The sequence below is a fragment of the Protomyctophum bolini genome (assembly GCF_963924005.1).
Source record: "Protomyctophum bolini genome assembly, chromosome: 13".
Classification (NCBI taxonomy): Eukaryota; Metazoa; Chordata; class Actinopteri; order Myctophiformes; family Myctophidae; genus Protomyctophum; species Protomyctophum bolini.
The window spans coordinates 17,517,218-17,539,872 of NC_137874.1; the positions used below are offsets into that span (position 1 = coordinate 17,517,218).

The following is a 22,655-nucleotide window of genomic DNA, read 5'->3' on the forward strand; positions in this document are numbered from 1 at the left end:
TATATATATATATATATATATATATAATATATTATATGTGTGTGTGTGTGTGTGTGTGTGGGTGGGTGTGTGCGCGCGCACGCTCGCGCGTGTGTTTATATGTGTGTTTTAATAGCCATCTGTTGTCTGCAACTGACATATACAGTATTAGTATATACGGTTTATATCGCATTATATGGATCTGAAATCAAAATGGCACCGCTAAAAGTAAAAAACTACTTTTTGCCCTGAGCCGGTTGCTAGGCAATGTCTTGCCTTCCCCTGCACGCACATAGTAACTACGTAACTACCGTTATATTTAGGATCTTTACTCGAAAACTACGCCACTGTCCGTTGTGCTGATCAGACATCTGAAGTTTGGATCCGATTCTGAAGCTTACCTTGAGAGGGGAGATGTGGGAGTGAGAGACGTAGCCGTGCACATTCTCGATCTCCGACAGGTTCTTCTCGGACACGTGCACCAGTTCTGGGGCGCGCACCTCGTTGGTGAGCCGCAGGAACCCCTGGTCGAGCTGCGGGGAGTCCTCCTCCTGGTAGTGATACTGCTGGAGAGGCGGGGCAGGAGCGAGGGGGATGGAGGAAAGGTGGAGAAAAGACAGAATACTTCAGAGGAAAAACGCAACACAGACCAACGAACACTTACGCCTTATACTTGGTCGTGCACCGGTGTCTCACAACACAAAACAGACGATCTGCAAGCTTTCGGTGTGACATACGATGTGCAAGCAAGTATAAATGAGGCTTTACTGTTTTAATTTCAAAAAATTATAGAACGTTATATAAAGTAGTCATCAGTCAATCAGAAATGACAACAATTATGGTTGAGTTAGCAATATTGAATATTTATTTATACATTTTAATGTTTAATGTATTGATTTTTAATATCATATTGTTAGTATCATACTTCATTAAGATTAAATTAGTCTACTTCTTTAGAATTTCACTTTAAAAAAATATGAATATTGAAGTAAGACCCGTTTTACAATACAAAGTTGTAAGTGACGTCCACCACCATTTTACAGTTTATACCGTGATCAATAATTAATTACCCATTGCTATAGCAACACAAACACAAAAGGACACAAAAGATCTGTGTTAACATGAATAATGTCATCAACACATGACGTGCTTGAAAAGAGGTATTCAGACAGGGATGACATCAATTTTAACACAGTAGTGGACACAAGCTAATATCCTGAAGTGCTGGGGTGATGTCATAGGGATGACATCAGCCCCTCAGCCCCAATGAAAACCAGCAGAGAAGTGGACAGGAGATATTTCAAATTAATAGATTATTACATTAAATTGCGTCAGCATTGTTAACAGGAGTACACTAGTAAAAAATGATGAATTAACCAACATCAGAAAGGAGAAATACATATATCATGCCAGACACACAGAGATGGTAGGGAAGTAGTATGGTCTGAGACGGCATAATGAGAGAAACAAAAGAACAAACAACTCTAAGACAAATATTGCGATTATGATTATGACAGGCAGGATGCCAGGACCTCTCTCCACCCTCTCTCACCCAGGGAGCGTTCATCAAGGCGGGGTTCATGCAGGGCTGGGGCTGGCCATTGTGTGGGGACCCCTGCACTGCCGGTGGCCTGTTCTGGAGAGAGGAGTAGCACCATATGTGACCACCGGAGGGACACCAAGAGCAAAACAAGACAAGTAATAATAAGAACACTTAAGACACTTGGTGCTGTACAGACTGATGTTAGTCACGTCTGCCATTATTCCCTGAACGATACTATGCAGTAAGATCTATTCATCTGTAGGCATGTGTGCCAATTTGGAAGTTATGTCACATACTACAAGATAGATCATAGACATCCAAACAACATTCACAGCATTCGAGTAGGGAGGAAAGAAGCTCAACACTGTGTGTGTGTGTGTGTGTGTGTGTGTGTGTGTGTGTTTTTCACATAAAGGCAGAAGTCAGTGCAACATAGATGACAGATAGAGTTAAGGGGATTTCAAACTTGAACGCACCACACACACACACACACACACACACACACACACACACACACACACACACACGTCACCCTAAGAAGAACGCATTTAATTTCTTCACCCTGAAAATAAGTGACTGGCTTATATGAAAGATATGACATGATGGCAGTCACAGTTCTCAAAGAGTTACACACAGAGCTGATGAGAACCCTCAGCAAAGAGTGTGTATATCTGCATGAGTGAGATGCAGCTCAATTGCGACGCCCCAGTGATTACAGTTATTCTTGATAAGGCCTTGAGGCAGCATTGTAAACAGCGGCAGCCCAGCACAGCTCTGGGCTAATGATATATAAGCTACTGAAGCTGCTAAAAATAGGAATACATTCTACAATTTTGCCTGCGATGTGGTCTCATGCGTGAACTCCTATAATGCCAGTAGATGTAGGGAAGTGGCAAGATAATGTCTGCGCGATCAGTTTAGTTTAGTTCAACATAAACCATCTCTAAAGAAACACTAGGTCCAGACTTTACACTAAATGTAAATTCCAACCGAGCTGAAAGAGAAACTCTTTTCTTTAAGAGTAACTTTACTGCCGTGAACATCAGAGAACGTTTCACTGGACTGCGTACTAATTTGGACAAAGACTGTCTAATTTATTGTGAATGTATTTTCATGTGCTCAATCTTTGTCTAGTATGCGCACTGGAGCAATACAACAATACAGGCTTTATATGTGAAAACTTGCTTGGCAACTGAGGTTCTGACTTTAACAAGCATGTTCATCTACATTTATTCTACCATTTGTTTTGGAATAAAAAAATAACTGAAGCTAAAAATGTAATTACTTTCTGACATGAAGTAAGAAAAGTCAGAAAGTAATTTGCATAATTATTCTTTTTGCGCCTTCTTACCAGGCAACCAGTCGTCAAGCAGCTTAATGTACTAGCGCTGTACAAGAACATGTAAAAGTTAATCACCCTGTTTCCACACAGGACAGAATAGAACTGAATATGAGCACGGGTTACTGCTAACTATTGAGGTGCACTGCTGTCCTATAATCTGAACCGGGTCCATTCGATTTTTTTCTTTTTAAAATAATACAATTCCGATATTATACTGGAATATTATAAAAGGAGACTATTTATGATTTATATACAATTATTATGCATGGAAGAACAAGGCCTCTGTTGGACAACCTTGCGCAGCAGTGAATACCAGGTGATAACGTGTGTATCACATCTCCATAGTGTACATTTTGTATGCTCAATGGTGTTAAACGGCGTGTTAGAAATCATTGCTTTGTTTATTTGTATTTTCTTTTAATTACCCTTACCAATTCTACCACAATCGTGAAGCCGAAACAAACAATACATGTTACTCTCATGTACCTGTACACAAGACATAACAATAATTGTAGACCACCTTTAAGCTTGTAACATTGTTTCACGACATCAATATTGAATTCATACATGTAACAGTATTAGTTTGAGTGAGTGCCTCAGTGAAGCAGAAAGCGCTGCCAATGGGTGTGCAAGCACCTGGCAGGGACAGGTCAAAGGATTTGTGAGACAAACCTTTCCCCGGAGGTGAAAAAAGTACCCATATACCTGACGAAGGCCACAGAGGCCGAAACGTTGTGTTTCTTACCCCGCCTTGGATAATACATTTTTTGGGGAGCTTTCAAAATGGTGTGCAGACTTATTCTTCCTTTTGAGGTCTGTTTTATTTTGTTCGAACACCCGTTGAATTAACCCGGGATGTGCGTGCACCTCCTGACCAATTTAGAAAAAAGTACCCATACCTAGAAAAGTTACAGAAGCATCAGCGACAACTTGAAACCAACAGCGCAAAGCCGTGTAGGATTATGTTCCATTGGGAACAATGAACCCAAGTAAAAATACATAATAATAATAACTAAGTGTCTGTGTGTGTGTGTGTGTGTGTGTGTGTGTGTGTGTGTGTGTGTGTGTGTGTGTGTGTGTGTGTGTGTGTGTGTGCGTGCGTGCAAGATATCAACATCAAAGACACTATAAAACAGTAATGGTCCAAAGTAATGGCACACTTTAAGGCGATGCTTCATTCACCTCCCTCCATTCATTCTCAGCCTACAGTATGAATGGAGGAAAGCGAAGCGAGCAGACCCAGTTTGGGGATAGAGGTGGAGTGGGGGAGTCTCGGAGCATGTGATGTGCCCAAGTTTATGTGCGTGTATGCTCCATTTTCTTTATGTGACTGCTATTTTTGGAGGGATATTAAAGCTTAGGTAGGCGAGTTTTACTGAGGCTCACAGTGTCTCAGTGATATGTAATTAGTCAGCCGAGAGGATTATTCAGCAAACTTCATACAGGAGGTGCACATTGTTCCCGTTCCAGTTGACATGAAGCGTTCTTTCAAAGTGCTTGTTGCAATTAACCACTTCCGACCTGGCGTCGCAATTTTGTGCATGTCAATATAGGCAAAATCTTAAACAAAATTCATAGATTTTCAAAATTGCCGCCAAATACCCAATCTACAAGCTCAAAATGCATTACTGTATATTATTTTGACAGTGGTGGTTTCATAACAGTGTTGAATAAATAACGAGGAAGCACTGAAGGAAAACGCATGCATGCACACGCTCTCTCTCTCATGTGCGCGCGCGCACACACACACACACACACACACGAGAGAGAGTACAACATGGAGGCTAGAAGCAATGCTGCCTGCTTAAGGCCACTTTGGCTATTACACAAACACAGATGTGGCGCACAGACGAGGCATCTAATCCGTTAGTGTTTTTTTAATTCAGGCTACAGCATTCATGTATCAGGACGATTTACAACTGTGTGGTCCATAGTTTGGCTACAGCTGACCTACAGTATATGACACCAGACTGTATTAGTACGTACAGTAGCCTATAACGGGAATCTCAGAGATGAAGGCCATATCTCGGACCGATCAAAGTTCATTTGACATTGCGCCTGAAAGAAGCCCAGTGACATACAATATAAAACAAGTACAATAGCCCAAGGTACAATCAGCTATGCTTACATAACTGTTTTACAGCGGCGAGTAAAAACCTTTTGGAGCAATGTGACCATGCACTCGATAAACTGTAATGTGATGCATGTATGAAGCAGCGGCGTACAGTAGTAGAAACTCATATCTATTTAACACCTTTAAGGCATCTAGTATGTAAGGCTTCTCACAAACTGCTTTTACACTCTGGGTGAACAGAGAAAACATTTTGAGCCCTTCTGTTGCCATAGATTGATATGTTCCCACATCTCTCTCCACCGGTTTATTTTTCAAAACCCCCTCAAAAAACCCTTCTGTAACATGTGGCATCACAATCATTCTGTGACTTTGCTTGATGTGAAATTTGCAAGAATCTAAGGATAACCCACAGCGGGAAATGTAAGTTCTCCTTCTGTGATGTTTGTAGAGGTCACACTAAATCCAGAGTGAATATCGTTGGGCAAAATAACATGCAAAATATGTTTGGAGAATGAGGTTGCATCACTGCTTAAGAAGATACGAAATCATTTCTAGTCCTGCATCACTGCTTAAGAAGTACCACATGTTTTACCAGATTTAAAGGTCTCTATTGGTTGGGAACCACATGTTTTACCAGATTTAAAGGTCTCTATTGGTTGGGTACCACATGTTTTACCAGATTTAAAGGTCTCTATTGGTTGGGAACCACATGTTTTACCAGATTTAAAGGTCTCTATTGGTTGGGTACCACATGTTTTACCAGATTTAAAGGTCTCTATTGGTTGGGTACCACATGTTTTACCAGATTTAAAGGTCTGTATTGGTTGGGTACCACATGTTTTACCAGATTTAAAGGTCTGTATTGGTTGGGTACCACATGTTTTACCAGATTTAAAGGTCTGTATTGGTTGGGTACCACATGTTTTACCAGATTTAAAGGTCTCTATTGGTTGGGAACCACATGTTTTACCAGATTTAAAGGTCTGTATTGGTTGGGTACCACATGTTTTACCAGATTTAAAGGTCTGTATTGGTTGGGTACCACATGCTTTACCAGATTTAAAGGTCTCTATTGGTTGGGTACCACATGTTTTACCAGATTTAAAGGTCTCTATTGGTTGGGAACCACATGTTTTACCAGATTTAAAGGTCTCTATTGGTTGGGTACCACATGTTTTACCAGATTTAAAGGTCTCTATTGGTTGGGTACCACATGTTTTACCAGATTTAAAGGTCTCTATTGGTTGGGTACCACATGTTTTACCAGATTTAAAGGTCTGTATTGGTTGGGTACCACATGTTTTACCAGATTTAAAGGTCTCTATTGGTTGGGAACCACATGTTTTACCAGATTTAAAGGTCTCTATTGGTTGGGTACCACATGTTTTACCAGATTTAAAGGTCTCTATTGGTTGGGTACCACATGCTTTACCAGATTTAAAGGTCTCTATTGGTTGGGTACCACATGTTTTACCAGATTTAAAGGTCTCTATTGGTTGGGAACCACATGTTTTACCAGATTTAAAGGTCTCTATTGGTTGGGTACCACATGTTTTACCAGATTTAAAGGTCTCTATTGGTTGGGTACCACATGTTTTACCAGATTTAAAGGTCTGTATTGGTTGGGTACCACATGTTTTACCAGATTTAAAGGTCTCTATTGGTTGGGAACCACATGTTTTACCAGATTTAAAGGTCTGTATTGGTTGGGTACCACATGTTTTACCAGATTTAAAGGTCTCTATTGGTTGGGTACCACATGTTTTACCAGATTTAAAGGTCTCTATTGGTTGGGTACCACATGTTTTACCAGATTTAAAGGTCTCTATTCGTTGGGTACCACATGCTTTACCAGATTTAAAGGTCTCTATTGGTTGGGAACCACATGTTTTACCAGATTTAAAGGTCTCTATTGGTTGGGAACCACATGTTTTACCAGATTTAAAGGTCTCTATTGGTTGGGTACCACATGTTTTACCAGATTTAAAGGTCTGTATTGGTTGGGTACCACATGTTTTACCAGATTTAAAGGTCTCTATTGGTTGGGAACCACATGTTTTACCAGATTTAAAGGTCTCTATTGGTTGGGTACCACATGTTTTACCAGATTTAAAGGTCTCTATTGGTTGGGAACCACATGTTTTACCAGATTTAAAGGTCTCTATTGGTTGGGTACCACATGCTTTACCAGATTTAAAGGTCTCTATTGGTTGGGTACCACATGCTTTACCAGATTTAAAGGTCTCTATTGGTTGGGTACCACATGTTTTACCAGATTTAAAGGTCTCTATTGGTTGGGAACCACATGCTTTACCAGATTTAAAGGTCTCTATTGGTTGGGTACCACATGTTTTACCAGATTTAAAGGTCTCTATTGGTTGGGAACCACATGTTTTACCAGATTTAAAGGTCTCTATTGGTTGGGTACCACATGTTTTACCAGATTTAAAGGTCTCTATTGGTTGGGTACCACATGTTTTACTAGATTTAAAGGTCTCTATTGGTTGGGTACCACATGTTTTACCAGATTTAAAGGTCTCTATTGGTTGGGTACCACATGTTTTACCCATCAATAACCTACGCCAGACAAATCAGGCAGCCATGGGAGTGCAAGACATCATTTAACTATAGTGTGTGTCAGAGTAAAGCCTGATTTATACCAAAAATAGCAGAGCTACGAGCTCACAGCATGTGTCGTGAGCTTGCAGATCAGTTTCTTTTATAACACATTTTATAGCCGATCTACAAAATCATGTGAGCTTGTAAAACGGCTATTTCAGAACACTTGGGGACTGCATATCATGTATATTAAATGCATATCAATTTGGGGGTCCTTGACATGAAGATGTTTGAGAACCACAACAATAACCCAACAATAAATAAGTGATCACCCCCCAGGTAGCATTCTACTTTTGTTGTGTAAAGTAGTGGAACTGCAGTCAGCATGGAAATGAGGACCACGTGAGCTTAATAGAGCACGATTTAGACAACTGAGTGAACTGACGTATACTTTAACCATGAGTGACTAGTGCTGTGGGGACGCAGGGAATGGTGGAGGGAGGGAGAGACCAAGAGAAGAGAAGAGAAGAGAAGAGAACCGATAATGACATTCATGATGAACAAAGGGAATGATGTTAAAAAGCTGTTCTGTTTCAAAACAATCCAGCTCCCACATCATGGCACCTTTCCGTGCCCCCCCCCCATCCTTCTCTAGCAAAAACCTTCCCTCATGCCCACCAGTTTACCGCAGCCAAAGTGAGACAACTGTACCATCAAGGCTATTTTGTCTCTTTATTTGCTCTTCGTCATACTACCAAGTATACAGGGATTATAATATTCCTTTCCTTTCGGCAGTCCAACTGGATTTAATAAACAGCTATACAGTACAGTAGTACATGCAACATTGAGGATTCATAAGATGCCGTGGCTATAGGCCTGGCCTGATGAGCTGTGTTCCAGGACTAACCGCTCACATGCCACATGTACTGAGACAGAGGATTCCTCTACTCCAGTGGTTTTCAACCCTTTTCTTATCAAGGTATATTATTTATTCGCCACGGCCATTTGTGCCACGGACTCACCATTTAACGCGATTTAGCCTTGTAAACACAAAACAAAAAGAATATGTTGTTATCGTTGGATACGTTTTGGTGTGGTACCATAGGAGATAACAGGAAAACGTTATCATTCAAAATATAACAATTATTTTACATTCTCTAATTGCGTAGACTTATTGTAAATTAAGTAATGCAGATGTTTAATAATAATTTATCTCTTCGTTTCATTTTACACTCTCAAGAGTTAAAGATCTCTAATGGTCCATTTGGTTAACAACTCTCCATCATTTAGCCGGGGACCACCTGGAATACCTTCAAGGACCACTGGTGGTCCGCGAACCACTGACTGAGAACCACTGCTCTACTCGTATGGCCGTGCAGTCCCCTGGATTTCCAAGCCAGCAGAAACATGAAGAGATGAAAACGTGCACTGGCATGGCCACGGGCAGATTCAAAGCCTCATGCTGAATTATCATGGAATCTCCTGCCAGTTGCGTGCACTGACCCCCTTTTCTGTACGGCTCCATATACGGTACCTACAGTACTTCTCACAGCCCCCTCTCTGCCATAGCCCTGATTCCTACAGACAGTTAAGCCTTATTTATACATCGATGAATGACCATGTCGTACAACAGAAACCCCACATGTGTACAATTTCATTTGAAAACACGTACAGACAGCTGAGATATAACTGTAATAACCCAGTTGACGCTACACACAGACTTTGACTTGAACTTTGAACTTGACAATATTGCTTGTGATCTTTGACCGACCTCTACACCATATTGACTATTGAATGAATGGTCTCAGTATGGCTATACTGTTTTGGCTGCGATGGAGGCGTGCCGTCTCAAGCGAACTTGAGCCACGAGAGGCACCACCAAGCGAGCTAAAGCGAGTTGCCGTGCTGAGCGTTAAATAGTTCACTTGAGCTGACTCAGCACCGACCGAGTTGCAACCGGATAGGTACAGAATCTTAAACATTGTTGTGGGGAGCGCATTTGCTCCAACTGACAAAACATGCGCCTCCATCGCAGTCAAAACAGTAGCCATCATCAACCCACAGAATAGTGAAAAAACACCTACTGGTACAGTAGGTCAGTGTCTCATCCACTTCAATAGTATCTCACCTACACCTGTACCAATCAATGGTCTGATTACATGTGATAAGGTCCCATTCAATGCACGATAGCATTCAAACCGTTGTGTAGGGATGCATTTTAGATAATACAAATATCAGATTTTTCAAAAAAAATCTATGCAGAGGAAAAGATTACGTACTTCACTGTACTTAAAATGTAAAACTAGGGGGTAGGAGGATAAAGCTCTTTCTCTAATGTTTTGGAAATCCTCTTAGCATTGGGTTTCTGGCAAAACACCATAATACCCTGTTGACAGAAAAGATTAAGAATGGAACAAAATCCAGTTCTGAATGACCTCAGCTGACAACTTGATGAAACGCCATCGCAGTCACAACAGCCAGTGTTTGATTAACTAAGAATCAACATGGGTGACCAACAACATTGGTCATAAGAATTACTGCTCATAAATATAAAGGAAATTCCTAATCATCTAGGTATAAATTTATTACTTTTAAAGTAAGAACTGCCTCCAGTCAATCCATGATACGAGTGGAGTATGGCAAAATATAATAGTGTTATAGTCCCACGCCTGACATAATTTAATTTTAATTTTTATCCACAGACTTGTTAACAAACTATTCAACTACCTTATGTACAGAGCAGAGAGGGAAATCTTCATTGACATTTTACATCATTGATTGCTTGCCCCATTCCTGCTGCCTTCGGGGAATCAGTAGAACATGTAACATTTGTTACATTGTGGCATTTTAATTTAGCTGGCCGAGTAAGACAATAAAGTGCTGTGTGAATTTTAGAGCTGGTGACACACACACACACACACACACACACACACACACACACACACACACACACACACACACACACACACACACACACACACACACACACACACACACACACACACACACACACACACACACACACACACACACACACACACACACACACACACACAAATGAGGTTGCATCACTGCTTAAAAGATACGAAAGTCCAGTCCAGTCCATAATATACAGTCTGGAATAAGAGTACTATAACATAGTACAGTATAATATAAATATTATATATATATAAGTATATAGTAATATAAAGTGCCATCTTAATGTGCTGTAAGTGGAGTTACTGTTCTGGTTGGTAGTAAAGTTATCGGAGAATGCATGAGTGATTAAATATAGCAATTAGCAATACTATATACTGTATTACAGTTAGCTAACCCCAAAACGGTCAAAGGCGAAGGATTATGTTTTCTCTCCCTTGAGTGTGTCAGTCCGTCCATCTCATAGCCCTGATTGGAAACCCACACCTCTGTGTGGTGAGCGAAATGTAATTCAAACTGAGGAGTGTCAGACCAATCTCCCCAGGGATTCTTTTTTGTACTTTTACTCCACTACATTTATTTGTTACGATGCTGCACATTGTGAGCTTGCAGATTGGCTATTTTCAAAAGATTTGTATCCATTTGAAAGTTTGTTAAATGGGACTTTCTGCATAATGAGTACCGGTACTTTCTACTTTTAGTACTTTCAGTACATTTTGATACCAATACTTTTGTACTTTAACTCAAGAAAATATTTAATGCCGGACTTTTACTTGTAGCAGAGTATTTCTGTATTGATACTTTTACTTAAGTAAAACATGCAAGTACTTTTCCCACCACTGCCTCCGGCCTCGTCCCCGTGTCTGCAGTACGTCAGTGACATTATGTCACTCCCTCTCGTGTATTATTGTTGAATATAAATATGTTACTTCTTTTAAACAACAAAGTAAACTGTAAGCTGAGTTTGCTTCTGCCACTCTATTTCATCAAACTCTCAGATTCAGCATAAACACGGATCACTGAGGACAATAGACACTGCACCTTGTTATTAACGTCTACAAACTGTAGCATGAATAGACCGTAACGGAATCAAGAAAATTGGCTTTCTAAGCTTCGCCTCAAGCCCACAGAATTCATTCCATAAACATAACCTAGATTCAAACAACAAACACAATTAATCCCTTAAAAATAATTATTTGGATGCTGTAAAAGAGCCTTGCTTGTTACACTAAAACAATAATCATTGCTTTGCACTTACTGCGACAGGGCACTGCAGCTTTAGTCACAGAATCCAAGCTTACTTCCCCTTTTCCACAGAGCTGATAGCAAATAACAGACTAATCAGCAAAATGTAGAAAGGGGAATGCTGTTTACATTTTCTAAGACACAAATCCCCATTTTATTTCTTATTTTCTTTTTCTTTTTCTATTTTCTTTACTTTGACCATCCCAGCTGACACAGAGTAAACACATGGTTCTGCCCTGAAGCCAAGAGGAGGAGGTTGTAGGGAGCCACAACCAAACAAGTCAAGCGGAGAGTTGTGTGACAGAGGAGAACAAGGAGGGCACATGTGACTCGCTTCACCCACAGAGAAGTACAGGAGGAGGGGACGACGACGACTAAATGTTGACCTTTTCACGCAATTAATGAAGAACGACAGTAACAAGGATGCAGAAACATTACACGAGCCAATGAGCCATGCATATACTGTATGCCTGACATCTAGCCTCATTAAGCACCCATTATCACTGATACAGCTTTATGGACTGCAAGCTGAAAATACAGCAGGGGGAATTTACCGTTCTCTATCACTGTGAGAAAAGTAAAGTGAATATGTGAAGAAATTGGAATAATCATAGTCTTCTGGCCGGATTACAGTACACTACACACATTTATAATACTATTTAGGCAGACAATCAAATAAATTTCAAACAAAATAATTCATTATGTGCAACTACACAGTCAAATCAATTTGTAACTTAAGAGTGTTCAAATCAAATCAAAAATCCACTCTGGACACTCTCTAAGTTACATTAACACTTGGGATTGTACAGTGTACAGTAAATATCCAAATCAAACACAGAAAAAAATTATCCTCATACTCAACATCGACAACACGCAGAGAGAGAGAGAGAGAGATGTCACCAGGAGGGAGGCAGCCTACCTTGCATCCAAACATCAACGACAAAGTGTTGTTAGTGCAGGCAACTTTGCAGTGGCACAGCACTGGAGTGCACTCCGGGCTTTTCACTATGGGAGACATTCCTGTCCAAATAGACTGCACGGTAGCACAGAGCTCACAGAGGACGGAAGCAGAGAGAGACAGAGACGGAAAGGGATATGCTACAAAGAAGAACAAAATAACTACAGAAAGGGTGCACGCATGAGACGGAAACACAGAGAGAGAGAGAGAGAGAGAGAGAGAGAGAGAGAGAGAGGTTTCAAACAGACAGACCCTCACTCTGACTCTTTGCCATACTCTGGTCTGATTCCGTTAGCATTGCCTACTGATTCTCTCTCTCTCTCTCTCGCTTTCCATGTCTCCCTCAACCCCCGACTACCCCCACCCCCATATACAATAATACACCCACCCTTACTCCCTTCTCTGTAACCTCCTTGCATTCTAATTTCCCTATAAACAGCTTGTCACTGTGGAAGCATGAGCTCATAGCAAAGATATAAAATAAATAATAATAAAATGTTGCATCACATAAAGTGGTAAATAGACAGTCGAGCTGAGTGTAAAGTGTTAAATGTGGAATACACACTCACTGCCAGTGTTTCATTATGTCTGCCACAGTCAGAGTGTTGTATGTCTGCCAGTCAGTGTTTCAACATGTCTGCCACAGTCAGTGTTTCAACATGTCTGCCACAGTCAGTGTTTCAACATGTCTGCCACAGTCAGTGTTTCAACATGTCTGCCACAGTCAGTGTTTCAACATGTCTGCCACAGTCAGTGTTTCAGCATGTCTGCCACAGTCAGTGTTTCAGCATGTCTGCCACAGTCAGTGTTTCAGCATGTCTGCCACAGTCAGTGTTTCAACATGTCTGCCACAGTCAGTGTTTCAACATGTCTGCCACAGTCAGTGTTTCAACATGTCTGCCACAGTCAGTGTTTCAACATGTCTGCCACAGTCAGTGTTTCAACATGTCTGCCACAGTCAGTGTTTCAGCATGTCTGCCACAGCCAGTGTTTCAACATGTCTGCCACAGCCAGTGTTTCAACATGTCTGCCACAGTCAGTGTTTCAACATGTCTGCCACAGTCAGTGTTTCAGCATGTCTGCCACAGCCAGTGTTTCAACATGTCTGCCACAGTCAGTGTTTCAGCATGTCTGCCACAGTCAGTGTTTCAACATGTCTGCCACAGTCAGTGTTTCAACATGTCTGCCACAGTCAGTGTTTCAACATGTCTGCCACAGTCAGAGTGCCCCCAAACTGGCCCTAGTTTTTGGCCACTTTGGCCAAAGGCATATGCAACCTATTTTACTCAACATGGGAGGGAACTCCGACTTTATCCTAGCAACCACGGTGAATGGTATGAAATCAAAATTAATCAGAGAAACAACAACTTTAGAATAGGGCATCAAAAGTATGGTCAGTTTCCTGGGGAGACAAACTTATTTGACTTGGTTTATGTTTACTTGACATGGACACCACGATCACATCGGACAGATGTGATATTAAGTGTTATAACTATTAACATCATGTGATCATTTTTCACACCTGTCCAATCCACTATCAGCCAAACAATAGAACATCATTTTCCTGTTTGTCTTAATTCCCTGCTCTCATGCCTCGAAAGAAGTGAGTTGAGCCATGATGACGAAGGCCATTTGGTTCCACTCCCATGCTTGGCTTTGGTTACTGAAAGGCTAATAATACCTTGTGGAGTTACTTCAGGGGAGGCAATGCTTCATTTGGCATAATAAAGGTGTGTTAGCACTAGAATTAATGTAGGGTTGTCTATTCCTATTCTCTCTGCCGTATCGCTCTTGTTCATATTTAAGCAGTAATAGTTTCCTTCGCAGTGCCTTCCTTTGTCCTTCCCTGTGTTGAGAGGATACCGCTGAGCTTTTATCTCCCCAGTGGTAACTCGTGCCATGCCTTGCTAATTACACTACCGTGTAGTTTAGGAGTTTTAAATCGTTGCCGTCGGGCATCTACAATCTCAAAATGCGTCTTGAGCTTGTCCATCGGCTATGTTTGCTATTTTGTGCGACACTGTAATCTGACAAATCTAGGCATTAAAGTGGCTTGTAGATCTTTCTCATAAATTAAAGCTGCACTATGTAACTTTCCTCTTCTACCCCGGATTTGAACGGATCAGGGGATAAATTGAATCTTGACCATCAGGTCAAAATTTACGTCAGATCCTGTGTCTGAGATACTGTATGACCTTTGACACAAACTAAGTGTTAAAACCTACAGATGTGTCTATACTTGGCAACTTGTGTTTATACTTAATATAGCATCAAAATCAGTTTAACCTCTATATCGGCTATTTGAAAATAGCTGATCGCGACACATTGTGAGCTTGTGGATCGTCTATCCCCCCCAAATAAATAAATAATAATAATAATAAAATAATCTTAAATAGTTTGAATATCTTTGGAACATTTTAACTAACAGCACACATTTTCTATGAGGATCCCTGGCAACCAAAACGCCTGCGGTCCCCGAGGCTAGGGGTCACATACTGTACGGTTATTAATTAATATGACATGAACAAGTTTGAGAAACACTGATCTAGGACACTGCAGTGTTATCAGAGCACAGCCACTAGATGGAAGTGTAATGCAGGATATCTTGTGCTGGACCATCATTTCATGAGTGACATACAGTAGAAAGAGCCAACTGTAAGTAAGATTTCAATTACAGCTCAATTTAATAAGCAGGGAGTGATGGTGGGGGTCAAGATTAATTAATTAGGAAGATGGGAAACAATTACACAGAGTTATGCCTTGAAGTTATTGCGCGAGCGCGCACACACACACACACACACACACACAACCACACACACACACACACACACACACACACACACACACACACACACACACACACACACACACACACACACACACACACACACACACACACACACACACACACACAGTATCCGTTCAGAGAAACTCTGGCGCTTGTCCTATAGCATACTGTAATTGTGAGCGTTTGCCCACACACAGAAGTTGACATGCATGTGTAACTGTGGAAGGCAGCATCAAAGGAGGAACCGGGATTTCATCCCACAGCTGGGTGAAACGCAGAGACTTCAAACCCCTGGGGAGACTTCAGCTGAGTGCTTTTCATCTGAAAACTGATTTTCATGGAAAATAAGCCCAGAGCAAATGTAATCCTTTGTCCTTAGAGCCATCAAATGATGCTACTCTGTCTGTGTTTACTTAAAAACACAAAAACCGGTTTTTATTTATATTTTAATTGTGTGCTTCAGATCTTGCTGGCTGTGCTGTTATGCAGTAACCACTGCTAACCAGTGCCAGTGCTGATCTGGTGAAATGTCTGAATGCACACACATTATGTATTGTTCATTTGGTAGTTTAATAACAAAAATGATTGAATGTTCATTCTCATGGACAGATCTGCATCTGCCATGACCGGGTTCCACTGCTACGCCGACAACATGCAACTCTACCTCCTATCCAAAACCATCACTGCTGCCACCTGCTCCATCTTAATCACCTACCTGACATTTTTTTCTTTATATAATTGTTGATGAAAACAAACTTTCTGAAAACTGAAAACTGCAATACATCTGCAGTTCCTATCATCAGTCCAGATTCCCTCACCTGCTCCATGAAGAATCTGTCCCTCAACATTGACGGCCGAAATCGATAGCCTCCCCCAAGGTCCATAACCTCGGAATCATCTTTGACACCATTGCCTCTTTCCTGCTTCATGTCAACCAGATAAATAAAACGGCTCCTTTTCACCTCTGAAACATTGCCCACCTCCGACCCAAACTGCCGCATGCTGCGGCAAAGAACGCTCAGACATCATGCCTCAATCGCCTCCAGACTCGATTACTGTATTAGCCTCCTGTATAACACCTAAACAATCTTTAAACCGTCAATGCGTCAGCCACACAAGCAGATACAGTAGCTTGTGATTCAGTGACAGATAAAACCCACGCTGTACAGAGGCTGACTGATGACTGTTTACATACAGCCCATGTTAATGATCCAGTTACAAATATGTCATGGCAAGGGGAATATAAACACTGCAACACAAGAGACATGAGAGACACGTGCTGTAAACCCCCAGGGGTCCTTGAAGGGCTCTAATCTCAATCAGTTTAACCACTTTCTTTAACCCTATACATCAGCTATTTGTAATTATCACACAATGAAACCAGCTTGTAGATCGGCTATTGTCAATACATCTAGAAAAGAATGGACACATTTTGAATAGTTTAACAACACAAATCCCTGGCACATAAATAGGTGGATGTTTTGTTTTCCGTTTACTACCCACCGAGGCTACAATTAAACACAATTATGAAACCATGTCCATCATACAAAGAAGCTGTTTGCATTGATTCAGCGAATGTACAATGCTCTCATTATATGCTCTCATATATCAGGTTGGCACATGACTGCTGCTATTGATCCATCTACATACAAGAAGAACTTGCATTCCACTGACAATGTCGAGAATTTTGGTGTGTGTAATGTAATGTTAAAAAGTTAATTTGGCCCAAATACAATGACGTGCAAAGTCAGTGGATGGAGCCACTGGGACATGAATATACAACTGTAGCTGCCAACACACATTTTGGCAGGTCAACTTGATCCGCAGTCGACTTCTTTTTATTATTTTTAAGCTAAGACAATCAGCTACAGTAATCCTTATTGCAGTGTCAACGGCCACCTAAAAAGGAGTATGCATCGTGGTAGCCCAAAATTCCACAGAGGAAACACAAGATGCCCAATCAGATCAATACCCGCTTGGTGATATTGACTACTAAATTGCCCCACATCCGTACACAACAACGAGTTGTGGACAGTAAGTACAAACATGCAGTATACATACTTGAATACTTTATTTTCCCCCCAAACTCATGACTTTCACTATGCTACATTTCAACTTGATATATTGTACTTTTAACTCCACATATCTAGTAAGGGGCTCTTGGGACTAATTACGAATTAACCACTAAAAGGAGCATTCAGTGATTTGGAAAAAACCCCGGTCCGCCCCGGTAACAAGACGTGCACATGCACGCTCTACAGTGGGAAGACATGCAACAGGCCAACAGCACGTGTACCAAGGCCCGCCCCCACTCGATCATGACTGGAGCTAGGCCTCTCTATCTTGATTGGATGAAGGCTGGGCCCTCTAGCCAAATATGTATTTGAATTAAGTGAAATCACTGAATATACCCATAAGTCCTATTTCAAATATAGTGAAAATGGCAGATCTACTGACATTGTAGATCCGCTATTTTTACTATGTTTGAAATATCTGTGGGTACCCATCCGGTTGCGGGATTCTGCCCTGCACACTCTTCCCTACAGCCAGCCATTCTACTAATTGGACCTAACTAGACCAATGTTCTCTTCCCTACACCCAGACATTCTACTAACTAGACCCATGTTCTCTTCTCTACACCCAGTCATTCTACTAACTAGACCCATGTTCTCTTCTCTACACCCAGCCATTCTACTAGACCCATGTTCTCTTCTCTACACCCAGCCATTCTACTAACTAGACCCATGTTCTCTTCTCTACACCCAGCCATTCTACTAACTAGACCCATGTTCTCTTCTCTACACCCAGCCATTCTACTAGACCCATGTTCTCTTCTCTACACCCAGCCATTCTACTAACTAGACCCATGTTCTCTTCTCTACACCCAGCCATTCTACTAACTAGACCCATGTTCTCTTCTCTACACCCAGCCATTCTACTAACTAGACCCATGTTCTCTTCTCTACACCCAGCCATTCTACTAACTAGACCCATGTTCTCTTCCCTGCACCCAGCCATTCTACTAGACCCATGTTCTCTTCTCTACACCCAGCCATTCTACTAGACCCATGTTCTCTTCTCTACACCCAGCCATTCTACTAGACCCATGTTCTCTTCTCTACACCCAGCCATTCTACTAACTAGACCCATGTTCTCTTCTCTACACCCAGCCATTCTACTACTAGACCCATGTTCTCTTCTCTACACCCAGCCATTCTACTACTAGACCCATGTTCTCTTCTCTACACCAGCCATTCTACTACTAGACCCATGTTCTCTTCTCTACACCCAGCCATTCTACTAACTAGACCCATGTTCTCTTCTCTACACCCAGCCATTCTACTAACTAGACCCATGTTCTCTTCTCTACACCAGCCATTCTACTACTAGACCCATGTTCTCTTCTCTACACCCAGCCATTCTACTAGACCCATGTTCTCTTCTCTACACCCAGCCATTCTACTAACTAGACCCATGTTCTCTTCTCTACACCCAGCCATTCTACTAACTAGACCCATGTTCTCTTCTCTACACCCAGCCATTCTACTACTAGACCCATGTTCTCTTCTCTACACCAGCCATTCTACTAACTAGACCCATGTTCTCTTCTCTACACCCAGCCATTCTACTAGACCCATGTTCTCTTCTCTACACCAGCCATTCTACTACTAGACCCATGTTCTCTTCTCTACACCAGCCATTCTACTAACTAGACCCATGTTCTCTTCTCTACACCAGCCATTCTACTACTAGACCCATGTTCTCTTCTCTACACCCAGCCATTCTACTAACTAGACCCATGTTCTCTTCTCTACACCAGCCATTCTACTAACTAGACCCATGTTCTCTTCTCTACACCAGCCATTCTACTACTAGACCCATGTTCTCTTCTCTACACCAGCCATTCTACTACTAGACCCATGTTCTCTTCTCTACACCAGCCATTCTACTACTAGACCCATGTTCTCTTCTCTACACCAGCCATTCTACTAACTAGACCCATGTTCTCTTCTCTACACCCAGCCATTCTACTAACTAGACCCATGTTCTCTTCTCTACACCCAGCCATTCTACTAACTAGACCCATGTTCTCTTCTCTACACCCAGCCATTCTACTAACTAGACCCATGTTCTCTTCTCTACACCAGCCATTCTACTAACTAGACCCATGTTCTCTTCTCTACACCCAGCCATTCTACTAACTAGACCCATGTTCTCTTCTCTACACCCAGCCATTCTACTAACTAGACCCATGTTCTCTTCTCTACACCCAGCCATTCTACTAGACCCATGTTCTCTTCTCTACACCCAGCCATTCTACTAACTAGACCCATGTTCTCTTCTCTACACCCAGCCATTCTACTAACTAGACCCATGTTCTCTTCTCTACACCCAGCCATTCTACTAACTAGACCCATGTTCTCTTCCCTGCACCCAGCCATTCCACCAGAATTAAACAGAAGGGGGGCTTTCCTCACTAAACAATACCTGCATTCTGACAAGAGAAAGGGAGCAGTGGAAAGAGGGAGGAGAAACGGACAGAGAGGGACAGGATGAATGGGCTATATAGGGGCCACGTTGTTGGCCCTGACAAAGAGGGTTGTGGGACAAAAACAAGGAGTCCTCCACTCTTCAATCTTACTAGTTACTGATCGGTTCACTTGATGTCTTTTACCATTTATTGTATTAGTCCTGTTTTGTGTTATTAATGTTGTTCCAGTAAATGTGACATTTTACATTTTTATATAAATTTCTATTTCCGCGTGCTGTGTTAATCACTTCGTAAACATTATTGCTTTCATAGTAAAGTAGTAAATAAAAGTATTATTATTAACAATACATCATACATCATCATCATCATGAATTGTTCCCCCACACAAATTAGATTGTCCCAGTCTGTGACAAAAGACTAAAAGACGTCCTGTGGAAAATAGACAATCTACAAGCTCAAAAGGTGAGCTTGTGGAGTTGCTACTTTCAATGTGAGACACCGGCGAGCAAACTAGTATAAATCAGGCATAATCCCCCTGAGTGACAGCTTGAGTTTCATGTCAGTGGCAGCTTCCATGCATGAAGTTGCCACCATGATATACACTATACAGTATACAGTATATAACTGCACTTGACACAAATTGCATCCACATTTCTGAATCTCCCCCCGCCACCCATGTTTTCATCATGTTTGTTGAGAGACAACACCTTTTTCACCAAGACATGCAGTCATCAGGCTGTAAAATCACAATGCAGCCAGCTGCAGGTATAAACCCTCCCAGTGGCAACCGCAGCACAGGAGGCATGGCCTGATTCAGCCTCACCCCAGCATGTCCCCCCCACCCAAGACGGACGCACGCACGCATACACACACACACACACACACACACACACACACACACACACACACACACAGTAATCCAAATCATATCCACTCTTTCGTGTGTGAGTGTTTTCGAATAATGACAGCAACCTCTTCTATGAACTGCATCACACCGAGGCGCTCTCCAGCACGCGCACAATTTACGACGCAAACCGATATTTAGAACAGCGGTTTGGCTTCTATGGAAGCTCATTCATAATAAAGTGCTATGGGTGACAGGTAGAGGCGCAGAGGGACAGAGGAAGCCACCGTACTGTAAGGGAGATTCTGTGTGAACAAGTAAGAATGAGAAGATGAGAGGGAGGGAGGGAGGGAGGTATAGGGAGGTAGACTACTGCAGTTGTTTTTTTTTGTTTTGATTTTTAGTTCAGGCTGCATTCCTCTCCATTCTGTAGGGTGATTTGGCTGTTAACATGCACACACATGCATGTTAACTCTCTCTCACACACACACACACACACACACACACACACACACACACACACACACACACACACACACACACACACACACACACACACACACACACACACACACACACACACACACACACACACACGCGCAAACAGGTAAATGTTTTTTGTACCACTTCTGCATACTTCTATTCAAGACTAAACTCAATTTCTTTGGCAGTAAGCCTCATCTTACCTCCTCGCTCGCATCCTTCTCCTGCATCTCTGGGAATGTTCAGTGTCTGTAAGTGAATATGTGTGTGCGCGCACGTGTGTGTGCGTGTGTGTGTGCGTGTGTGTGTGTGTATGTGGAGATTCAACCTGATACCGCTTGGCTGAGGAGAGCCCTCTTCAAAAACTACTGCCTGCACTCTGGCAGTCCTCAGACTGGCTGCTCATTGTGCCGGTGCGCAGTCTGTGTGCATATGTGTCTGTGTGTGCGCGCGTGCGCTTCTGTGTGTGTGTGTGCCAGTGTTGTGGGACAGCAATGAATTGCTTCCCCATCGCTGCACCGGCAACTCTGCGGCAAACGAGTTCCCTCCCACTCCCCGCCCCATTGTAGGGAGCCTAGCCAAGAGGGAACCACGGGCCAGGTCTGTCTACGCTGCTACACGGACACATTACCCTGTGACACGCGGCAGTGAGGGAGAAACTATGGGGAGAAAAGTAATAAGAGACAAGTGCACATGTAGTAAAGGTTGGAGAGAAGGGATGGATCGTTTCGCCGTAGGGGGGAGGTATCGAGGTAAACAACAGCCTAATAGAGAGAGAATTATTTATTATGTAGCCATAAATAAATGCATGTTGGCAGTGTTAAGTTTGTCCTACTTTGAATCCCTAAAACACATTGCCACCAGGCTCATTCAGCGGATGAAGCTCTAGAAAGAAACAAGCATTCTTACTCGCTGTGCGCTATTGTTAAAGCACTCGCGGGTGCCTCAGCCTGCATGGGGAGACATTAAGCTATTGTCATGCCACGGCCAGAGATCAGACAACAGACCACAGTGTTTGCACTTTACCAATTAGCAGTAGTGACATACTGTGTGTGTGTGTGTGTGTGTGTGTGTGTGTGCGCGTGTGTGTGCGTGTGTGAGAGAGAGAGAGAGACACACAGAGAGAGAGTGAGAGAGAGAGTTAGTTTGAGGATGTTAAGCACAACAGCATTTAAGTTAATGTACTTAAGTTCAGAGGTCTGCTGTTCCTCTGAGGGGTATTAATTAGCTTAGCTTTGAGAATTACAACTGGCTGTTGGGCCAACAACATTTGTTTTGTAAACTTGTTAATACCTTTACTTAGTAGTGCTCTGTAGTTCCATTTGCATTTAGGCTTGCTTGTATCTTTTGCCTTTCCTTGTTAGTGTGCAATATTTCCAAATGGCACTTCGTTGTCTTTGTCAACCAAAACTGGTCCCTGGTGCGCTTTACA

At 42.0% G+C, this 22,655-nt stretch overlaps 1 protein-coding gene across 1 annotated transcript in view; it reads right to left on the minus strand.

Annotated features, from left to right (window-relative positions):
• Positions 1-22,655, minus strand: part of dlg2 (discs, large homolog 2) — a 138,926-nt gene that overhangs the window by 91,786 nt on the left and 24,485 nt on the right. The window contains exons 2-3 of the mRNA XM_080780778.1: positions 1,532-1,615; positions 381-545 (exon numbers count right to left, since the gene is read on the minus strand). Coding sequence (XP_080636904.1) covers positions 381-545; positions 1,532-1,615 — 249 coding nt within the window. The remainder of the gene's footprint in view (positions 1-380; positions 546-1,531; positions 1,616-22,655) is intronic.